Source organism: Manacus candei, unplaced genomic scaffold (genome assembly GCF_025592945.1).
Source record: "Manacus candei isolate 608988 ecotype Guabito, Panama unplaced genomic scaffold, ASM2559294v1 h1tg000047l, whole genome shotgun sequence".
Taxonomy (NCBI): domain Eukaryota; kingdom Metazoa; phylum Chordata; class Aves; order Passeriformes; family Pipridae; genus Manacus; species Manacus candei.
Window position 1 is genome coordinate 6,576,848 of NW_026138095.1, and position 10,787 is coordinate 6,587,634.

Genomic DNA, 10,787 nt, shown 5'->3' on the forward strand with positions numbered 1-10,787 from the left:
CGGGTCAGAGTTCCCAGACTCCACCACAGCAGTGCAAGGGTTTGTCAGACATTAAACATGACCCTTTTGCTGGCAGACATCAAACAATGGCTGCACCAGCACACAGTGGGTGTTCTCACCCAGGAGAAATGGGCCCCTTTCAGTCTTGTTTTCCACCCCTTTCGTCACATCCCCACACACGATAACCTGTGCTCCCTCACCCACTCCCATCCCTCTAATCAGCTCCTTGGGAAGTGTTGCAGGGCTCTGGACTCCCAAATCACGTGTTTGCCAGCTGTAAGGACCTCAGGGCTTGGGGGTTCATTCTGGGAAGCACAGGTAAGCCCTCTCTTTCCATGGAGAGGTCCGTGCCCTCCTGATGGACCCTCTAGACTCACCAGCTCAGCCAGAAATGCCAAGTTCCTGTTGCCAGCCACAAAACCAGGAGGATCAGCTCACCACAGTCCCAAGACAGAATCAGTTTGCCCTACAACAGGAGAATTATCAAGGCCAGAACAGATTGGACCTAAAGCATCCCCAACCTGCATGGCCGAGCCTGTGGGGTTGGCACACGAGGGTCCTGCTCTGAAATGAGCATTGATAAGTCATAGCTGTCACCCCCAAAAGCAGCACCTTTCTGCCAGAAGTGCATCAATCTGGTGTCATCTCTGTACCTGGGCTGGACTGTAAGCCTTGCTTTTTGGATCAGTTTGGGTATCTGTGCCCTGGATAAAAGCACAAAAGAGAAGTACAGTTGAGAAAAACAATCTCAGGGTCTACCTAAAAACAACTTAAAAACCCCCTAAAAAGGGAGTGGGAACTCAAGTGGATTTTGGCCAAAGCAGTGTGGGTAAGCACTCCCAGCACAAGCCTGTGCCAGGAGATTAATTCTACACCTGCCTGAGCCACGGCACAAATTAGTCACTGCTGCTTGTGGTTTTACCAGTTGGCACATCCTGCGCCGAGGCCGTTGACATGGGGCAACCCAGCAGGTGTATAAAGGAGCTGATCCCCATTGGCTGCCCGTGGCAGATGTGAGAGCTTCTCACTGAGTAATTAATTTAATGACAATAATAGACCCAAAGTAAACAGGGTGGAAAAAAAAATAAATCAATGGGCTGGGAGCAGAGGCCGCACTTAGTGAGGAGCAGTCCTGACAGCTCCTGTCTGCACCCAGGACATTGGAGACTCCTGTGTGTTCCAGTGCCACTCCAGCCACCGGTGTGAGATTGGCTGCATCTGAGGCTGTGTCAGCACTGGATCCCTCTCAGCAGGCAGCAGGAGGCTGCAGGCAGGTAAGGGCTGCGTTTGGCTGTCCCACACAGCTACGGGGGCAAGGGGTTGGGTCTATCGCTCCGTGTAGCCTTGTCTGGGCACTTGGGTGCCTCCTGGTGCAGCCTGGATGAGTTTCCACCTGATCCTGCTGATTTTATGACCTCTCCCCTCCCTCCGATGCAGAGAAGTTATGGCCCTAGGAGAGGGGAGGGAATTTGTCCCTGTGCTACTGAGTTGGGAGAGTTTTGGAGACAAACGGGTAAGATTTTAGGATCAATCTCTGCTAACAGAAGTACCAAGGACCTCAGGGCTTGGGGGTTCATCCTGGGACACACACATAAGTCCTCTCCTTCCATGGAGAGGTCCTGATTGACCCTCTAAACTCACCAACTCAGACAGAAATGCTGAATCCATGCTGCCAGTCACAGAATCCGGGGGACCAGCTCCCCACAGAGTCCCAAGGGCAAGGGCAGGCAGAGCACCTCAGCACACATGCAAAAGAAGAGAGAAACACTAAATTTCAACCCCTTTTCAAACAATTTCTCCCCCAATCCCCCCAAACTACATAGAATGTTTCAGGTTCCTCCTCCCCTCAAATACATCTCAGGGGGCTGCTTTCACTCCAGTCACCCCCACTGCAGACAGAGTCAATCCCCGGAGTGAAAGCACCTTTCCATGTACTGAATCCATAGAGAGGCTGATTTTGCCCAGTTGCTGTATGTGAGCAAAGAGGTTTCTCTCTCATGAGCAATACAGTCCCACAAAGATTTTCCTAAGAGCTGGATGGAAAAGCTCCCAGGCTCAGGATGTCTGCCTGAGCCAATCCCTCACACTCCTCTGTGTCAGTGTGCTCACAGCCCTGTGCTGCAAGTAGAATAAGAAAGAAAACTGGGTATTAACTGTGTCCCAGTGTCAGCCCATGTGGGTGGGAGGTTGGATCTTTTCCCAGCAGCTTAAATCAAACCTTAGAGACTCTCTATTTATTCTCTCCAGCTCTGTCACAATTTGTGTGACCATTCAGGGAGTGTGGCGCAACTCTCAAAGCCCAAAACCACAAGGAAGAGATTGGACCCATCAACTGAAAATCAAACAGCTCTGAATTTTAGAGCAGGTCTGAGCATGCTTGGTATTTCCACTTAATCCTTACGGCAACAAAGGGAAAGGAGAGAACCTGAATCCAGGGCTGTGTGTGGAGAAGGTGTGAAAGGTGAGGGTGGGAACTGTTTGACCACCTCTGGTCCCAACAGCTCCAAGTACTGGTGGGGCAGAGCAGCAACATCAAACACCCATTTTAATGCAGGTGTCTCTGGAGAGGTTTAGAGATTTTGGCAGAAGGGCCTTTCCCCAGTGCCCTGTAATGACTGTCCATCAGGAAATTTTTAATGTCTAACCTGGGCTAAGCACCAACCTCTTTTTCCCCTTCATCCAGCTTCTGGAGAGGGAAGGAAAAGCTGCAAAGCAAAGAAAGGAGGTCACCACACAAGTGGCTCTCACAGCAGAGCACACAACCTCTCATCTCAGCATGTCCCCCCTCTAAACCTCCCCTTTTTTCACCGCAGCAGGTGACCCCCAGGCAGAGTAGCCATGCCTGGCAACAAAGTCTCCAGGCCCTGCCACCACTGCAAGAGCAGGTCAGCATCTGCCCCAACAGACACCTCCAAGATCCACTATGAGAAGTCCTGGCTGTACCGCCACTGCTCCTCGGTGCAGCAGAGGGACAGGCAAGCCCAGAAGGCTGGGCAGCTCTTCTCGGGGCTGCTGGCCATGAACGTCGTGTTCCTGGGCAGCGCCTTCATCAGTAGCATGATCTTCAACCGCGTGTACATCACGCTGGGAGATGTCTGGGTCCTGATGGCCACCCTCAAGGTCTTGTGCCTGTTCTGGATTATCTACTACCTGCTGGGCACCAGCCAGCAGCCGCACGCTGTGCTGTACCGGGATTCCCACGCTGGGGCCATCTGGATCAGGGGTAAGGTCTGCTTTTATTTCTCATCTCATGCCTTCTTCCCAGGGCTCGGAAGATACAAAAATTCTTCCCCTACTATTAGAGAGCTATAGAATATATGGTTAGGGCACTGGGAATCTCCCAGTGCCCTCCTGTCAGGCTGGGGGAAGTCAGGAGCACAGTGCGTGCCACAGAGAGGAACCAGAGCAACCAGGAAAGCCTGGAATGGGGCTTCCCTTCAGCCTCCAGTCCAGCTTCACTCTGTGGTCCCTTCCCTAAGAACAATCCAGGCATATCCCACCTACAGCCCTGCAACTAAGCACTGTGGGAAAGATGTAGGAAAGGTTTTAGGCAGGAGCACTTTGCAAAGCAAGAGGAGAATCACCATATTTACCCTCCAAGAGCGTCAGCAGCCCCGTGCCACCCTTGTCCTTGTTTAACATCACACCAGCCTTGTTTCTAAGGAAGGATTCCTGCCCAGTGAGTCACAACCCAGCGACACCCGAGCCTTCCTGGGAGACTTCCCACCAGTATTTGCCCCGCTTCAAGAAATCACATTTCTCCAAGCAGTCCTGCCTCTGGTCTATTACTGGGTTCTTAATCAGGCATGGTCTTGTTACCTAAGTGTGGAGATTTGAAGGGAAGAAAGCTGCAAGGTACTAGAGTACCTAAAGCTGCAGAGAGACGTCCAAGGCAAAAGGGAGAAACAGTCAAAGTGTCCCAGCTCCTGCAGACTGTGCTGCCACAAGCCTGAACAGACCTCTGCTCATCTAAGGTTTCCTCCACAAGGCAGAAAGAATCACCCACCATTAGCTTGCCTCTGTCACTCCAGATTGCACAGCAAAGCCCCAAACCCCCTGTTCCCACCTTGTATCCAAGCACAAGAAAATACTTTGCACTGTCCAAACACTTTAAACCAGTCAAAGCACACAACCAGTTTCAGGAATCAGGCTCTTCTTTGTCTCCTTCTCTCAAAATCATAAGAATTCCAGGCAGGAATGCTTCCAGCTCCACACAAATCCCAGAAGCACATCTCCAGTCCCCAGCTGAGCCCAGATGATCCACAGGCATGTCTTTGTTTATTTACTGGTGCTTTGCTGTTTGCCCAGGGTCAGTGCTGCTGTTCGGCAGTTGCAGCATCCTCCTGAACGTGTTTGAGATCGGCTACACCACAATCCTCATCCACTGCAAATCCAAGGTGGAAATTGTGTTCCCCAGCATTGAAATCGTTTTTATTTGCACCCAGGTACTGCATGTTACTCTTCTGGAAGCTTACCTATTCTCTCTGTCCAATTCCTGGGAGCCCAAGGGGTGGGGGGAAGTGAGGAGACTTGGGAAAGTGGGTGCAACGAGGCATTGTCATGAGCATTGAAGGTGTTAAAGTATCACATGCCACTTCAAATGCTATCTGCACTCCTTGTGTAGCACATTGAGAGACACAGGAGTAAGATTCAGAAAGAAATTGCCCAAGAGATACCTGACATACCTTAGAATCCAGAGGAATTTGCTTTGAATCAAAGTAGGGAGAGAGGAGAGAGAATTTCAGATTTTGCCAGAGATGTTTGCACCAGTCTAAGCCCCAGCCTCTCTCTGTATTTTGCCAAAAATCCTTTACACACAAAGATATCTCACACCATTTGCACCTTTTACCTCAACACCAACCCTCTTCTTTCCAGACCCAAAGCCATATTTGAAAAATAAACTAGTTCCCACCTCAGCAGCAAATGCCCACGTGTACAGGGCAGAGGAACACAGAGGAGGTACATTCAGTGCAGGCACACACATGCTGCCCTCACCCAAGGATTCCAGCACTGTCTCAGCACTGAGATGCAGGTGCCCACATGTCCCTGCACCCTTGCACAGAGGCAGGTTTGCTCCCACCTGGACCTGCACCTTCTTGCCTACCCGTCCCTTTCCACCGCGTGTGCAGCCGGCTGCCAACTGCACCCTGCTCACATCACTATTGTTACCCATTTGCAGGCTTATTTTCTGTGGCACCACTCTAAGGACTGCATTCAAGTCCAGCACAACTTCACCAGGTAAAAAAAAGGGAGAAAAGCTGCCTTCTACTGCTCTAAAGAAACTTTTCCTTTCTGCCTGTGATCTGTTATTACTCCTTGTTCCTGCTAGGACTGTCTTCATCTGATCCTACAGATTCTCTATTCTGGCTCACACAAGAACCAAGTTATGCCTTGGTCAGACCCATCCTCCCTCCACTGACCTGGGCTCACCAAATCCCTTCCTTGTGCCTTGGACTGCTGCAAAGCTCGTTCCTTCCTCCCAAATGTTTTCCTGGCTGCCTGTCTCAGGGACCAGTTCATAGAGGGTGGAGGATGAGGCACGGTGGTCTCCCCATTCCTATCACTGGGAGATGCCTCAGCCTAGGCCAGTTTAACCAGTGAGCCAGGCACTGCCTGCCCTGCTCCCTTGGAAATGGGAATGTACTCAGCCATGTCTGTGTGTGCAAAGTCACACCCCGACGGCCGCAGGCAGGGCAGGCGCCGACACACGATATTTGCACCAATCTGTGCGTGGGTCAGCAAGAAGCAAAGGGCAGCACCACGTGGCAAGTAGACACTCAGGTTGTGAATCATCTCCGCTAAGTGCCTGTCTCCCCTCCCAGGTGTGGTCTGATGCTGACCATAGCCACCAACCTCCTCCTCTGGCTCCTGGCCGTGACCAACGACAACCTCCACGTGGAGATGGAGTCTCAGCTCCGTGAGGTGGAGATGCGGTTTGAAGGCAAGGCTCCTTTTTCACACCCTCATTTGTGTTAGGCTGACACAGATGACTTCCAGAATTCTGAACAATTCTTGATCTTAGCGATTCAGATATCACCAGCTCTCCCAAATGCTGAACTTTCATATTATTGGAGGTTGTTTCGAGGAGATGGGCTGTAAGGGGAGAACATCTTCACCTGGAAGAAGGGGATCTGCTAAGAAACCATGGAACTGAGGGGCTAGGAAAGGAAAAGCCCACCATAAGTTAGCGTTTTTGCTCATTTTTACCTGTTAACTGCAAGCACAGGATTGCCAGAATAGAAGAGGCTCATGTAATTGCAGTGCTCTTCTTTCTGAGCATGTAGGGGAAGAAAAGGGGAGACTAATATTCCAAGGGTAGAGATAGAGGTGTTTTCATTGTGAAGGAAGAGATGTCTCTCACCCAGCACCATAGGTGGGAAAAGACCTTTGCTAAACCTGTTATTCTGAATCCTCACAGCCATGAGGACTGAGCAGTAATCACTTAACTTCCTACTGACCACTGTTCAAAGTACAGAAATAGATGTTGTGTCTGCACACAAGAAACTCCCAAAGATAGCCATGAAATCCAGGCCATCTCCCTCTTAATTGTTGCCTTCCTCTTCCCATGCTCCAGGCAACGAGACTGCCTCGTGCACGTGCTCAAACACAACCATCTGCAAAGTCTTCCAGAAGGGCTACATCCTGCTCTACCCCTTCAACACCGAGTACTGCCTCGTCTGCTGCTCCGTGCTCTACGTCATGTGGAAGAACGTGGGGAGACGCATCAGCCACCACCACGTCCCCCACACCAAGCCCAAGTTCAAGCTCCAGGGGGTGGTCTTTGGGCCACTGCTGGGCGCCACTGCTGTGATCACCGGGATCTGCGTCTTCATGATGTACCAGATCCAGGTCACCAGCTTGGTCTCCAGCCACCAGATCTTCGTGATATATTATTCCTACTACGTTGTGCTCCTGCCCCTGATGAGTGTGGGCGCAGTGATTGGGACAGTCATCCACGCCCTGGAAAAAAAGGAGCTGGACACGCTCAAGAACCCAACCCGCAGCCTGGACGTGATCCTGTTGATGGGGGCAGCCCTCGGCCAAATTGGCATGTGCTACTTCTCCATTGTGGCCCTTGTGGCCTCTGGCCCCGGGGACCTGTTGAACAGCCTCATCCTCTCCTATTCTGTCCTCCTCATCTTTCAGAACATCACCCAGAACGTCTTCATCATTGATGGGCTCCACCGGCAGCGCTTTGTAGCCGCAGCTGAGGCCAAACACACCAGACCCACTGGGCAGCACGTGGTGGCTGTAGAACCACCTGGGGAAGAGGAAACCACAACAAGCAGCGAAGAGGAGCGCACCCAGACACTCCCTGGCAAGGAGGAAGATACTAAAGAAGAGCAGAATCGTGAAGACCAGAGACGGATGAGCGTGCTGGAGCTGGGACAGGAGCTCCGGAAAGCTTCCCTGTCCTACATCCATAGCTACTCTCACCTGAGCTGGAAGAGAAGAGCATTGAGGGAGATCTCATTCTTCTTGGTTTTGTGCAACATCATAGTAAGTGTTGTGCTCTCTGCTATGTCACAGCCTGGCTGAGCCACGATGACCTGTGACACAGACGTGCTCTCCTTGTCTTTCTCTTGGGCCACTAATCCAAGCAAAAGCCTTTGCCCACCAAGTTTCAACCTTCTGGTGAGGTCAGTCAAGACAGGTTTTCCTGTTAATGCCCCAGTCTCATAAATAGAAGGTCTCTCTTTTAACCTCAGAGTTTAGGGAGGCTGGGTTTCCTGAGTGTAGGAAGGTGACAGCTAATAAATCCTTTGTCTCCTAAATTTTAGCCTCGGAAAAAAAACCCCATTAGGCTCATTAAGGGTGTTTCATGGGAAAGGTGGAGAAATGTGAGGCAGCAGCAGTAAGTCTTTGTAAACATGAGTCTCCAGGCTTGAAACTCACCCAATAAAGTACACTGTGCTCTGGGATCTTGAATCAACACTGCAGCCTTAATCCAGTGAAAACAAATTGCCCAAGAAAACAGTGAAACCCTGTAGGAAGATGCAGCAGGCTGGGGCAGAATGAGGCTGTCTTTAGGTTTCCAGGAATTTGACAAGATTTGACTTACAGCAAGGAGTCAGTAGCATAACTAAGGGATTTTCCTTCTCCTCCCTGGCAAGGAGATTCCTCTGATACTCCTGAAATACTCCTACAACCACTTGAGCCAGTGCTGAGATTAGGGCGCAGGTAGGGGACAATTTGTCGTGCTCTGACTTGTGTTTCTTTTCCTCCCACCTCTTAGCTGTGGGTCATGCCCACATTTGGAGCTCATCCTGTCTTCGAGAACGGACTGGAGAGGTCATTTTACGGCTACTCCACCTGGTTTGTGATCGTGAACTTTGGGCTCCCCCTGGGTGTGTTCTACCGCATGCACTCGGTCGGGGGGCTCCTGGAGGTCTATGTCACAGCCTGAACCAAGCTGGCCCCCCACCCCAGAGGCTGGGAAGGGTCAGTGATGCTGAACAAATGTGCAGAAAGCAGCAGATATGCATGTGGAAGCTTTTAAGATTCTTCCCTCCGGCTTCTGCTTTGAATTCTCCTTGCACACCATCTCCGTGAGTTTCAGAAGAGGTGGGTGTTTTATAATCTTTTTTCTCCATAGAGAAGAGACTCAAAGCCCATAAACAAACTCTCACTACTCCAAGGACCATGCATGCAGTCAGCAGTCTGCCAGTGGATGCTGTATGGCAGCAAGTGGGACTTTACCAGCTCCTACTGAGATCTTCCAGATAAAAGAACACAAGAGCAGCCTTCAACAAAAGCAACAAAGACTGACCTGCACTCCACAGAACTTCAAAATCCACAGTCAGAGGTTGCCAGCCCCACCATTGCTCACCAACCCACCATCCTGCAGCACAAAGAGACTGATCAGCCACACCAGAAGCACTTACAGCCATAGTCATTCAGAAATGAACCAAAAGTACACTTTTTATGTGTAATTTTCAAAAAGAAGCTCAGAGTTGCTTTAATGGTCAGAACAGGCACTATTTCTGTTTGCTACTGTTGCTGACATCTGACACATCAACTTGTGCCAGTCCTGTGGGGCCCAGCCCCACTGAGTGCCAAGCTCCTGCTCGGTGCTGATGGGCAGGAGAGGCCTTCACACCTGCACCAGTTCTGTGCATCATTTCCCAGCACCAAAAACAGAAGCAATAACACAACCTTGCCTTACTGAGAATAAACACTACCACTCTTTACAGGCATCCCCAGAGCCTCAAGCAGCAGCACTGTGGGTGATCTTTACTTACCATGGATGGTGTTATCTCTGCTGTGGACCAGCCAAGGTCCCACCCGGCACACAGGGTTGGTTCAAAAGTGAGCTACCACCAAATCCACTGTGAATCCCTTCCCACCTCCAGCACTTCATCCCTCACTGCTGCTTTGCACATCCACAAACATCTCCCAAACATCTCTGTGCACAAGGGAACAGGGCTGCACAGCGGGGTGCCTGATCAAAGACCCCTTAGAATGTGTTCTGCAGGGGATGCTTGTTTTGAAAGCATGTGGGAGAGCAAGGGGCTTGTGATTATGGGTCTCAAATACAGAGCCTGATGAATGGAAATAAAGGAGATTGAGTTTTCACGTGTGTCTTGTGAAATCCCTGGGTCTGCTCTGCACTCACCAAAGAACAGGCTCAAAAGTCAACTGAATTAAACTGCTCTTGTGTTCAGAGGTTGGATGGGACCCTGAGCAACCTGGTCTAGTGGAAAGTGTCCCTGACCATGGCAGGGGGTGGAATGAGATGAGCTTGGGTCCCTTCCAACCCAAAACATTCTGTGATTCTGAGATTTAAGAGCAGGCCTGTTCTACCATCAATCAAAACCTTTCATGGCCCTTACCCAAGGCCAAAGCAGCATGGAACAAAAGCCATCCTCATCCTCAGCTTCTGTTCCTCTGTAAATCAATCCCAGAAGCAGTGTGGGTTTAGGATCAGAGCCTATTTTTTTGTGATTCCCTAGAAAAACAAGCTCTCCCAAGACAGTAACAGTGATGAGAAGTAGAATTAGAATTAGGATTCAGCATTTGGGCAGTGATAGCACCTCTCTGTGAAACTCTGAGACTGACTGCATGAGCATGAACTTTGCCCAATAAGTGTTTGTATTTAGGCCCATGTCAACAGAAATATGTCATGAGAAATTACAGCTGGATAAATTAGGCTTCAATAAAGTTAATTATTGTTCTCATGTCAGTGTTTGTACCACGAGATCCACAGGAGACACATGTTAAGGTCTGACCTCAAACCTTCTTCCTAGTGACTGACAGCCTGGGGACAAGCAACGATGGCACTTCAAGGGCAAACCCACAACCTGGATTTTATCTGCAGTGTAACAGATAAAACAATGGTTTAAGTTACTGAGCCTTCACAGAGCAGGTGACTTTGGAATGACACTGAATACATGACTGAAGACATGATTAGCATGGACAGGAATGAAGCCCACCAGCCCCAACTCTTACCCACAGCCCTTCTATGTCCTTTCCTAATAACCCCCAGGGCCAGGGTGCCTGTTTGACAGGTCTCAACTGCACAAAGGTTTTAGCACACGGTTCACAAAGTCAGCAGACTTGATCCTGTTTGATCTCTGATGATGTCTCATGCCATAAACACAGAAAGAGCCAAACCCACACAGTTCAGGCTCATTTCTCCAGAGTCCAATCTTCAGTTCTGATTACAAAAAAAAAATATCACCCCTGCAGAGGAAGCTAGCCTACGGTTATCTAATGGCACAGGTCACCCCAGCATAAGACAAACAAGATTATAAACCTCCCTCTGGGAAAAAAAAAAAAAGAAACAA

General features: G+C 50.0%; 1 protein-coding gene across 1 annotated transcript; it reads left to right on the forward strand.

Annotated features, from left to right (window-relative positions):
* The first annotated feature begins 1,126 nt into the window (after nt 1-1,126).
* OTOP3 (otopetrin 3) lies at nt 1,127-8,407 on the forward strand. The gene is made up of 7 exons (XM_051798093.1): nt 1,127-1,274; nt 2,814-3,223; nt 4,309-4,445; nt 5,180-5,238; nt 5,823-5,941; nt 6,575-7,500; nt 8,237-8,407. Exons 2-7 carry the CDS (start codon nt 2,839-2,841, stop codon nt 8,405-8,407), a joined length of 1,797 nt encoding a protein of 598 aa, XP_051654053.1. The 5' UTR covers nt 1,127-1,274; nt 2,814-2,838.
* Nucleotides 8,408-10,787: the final 2,380 nt, after the last annotated feature.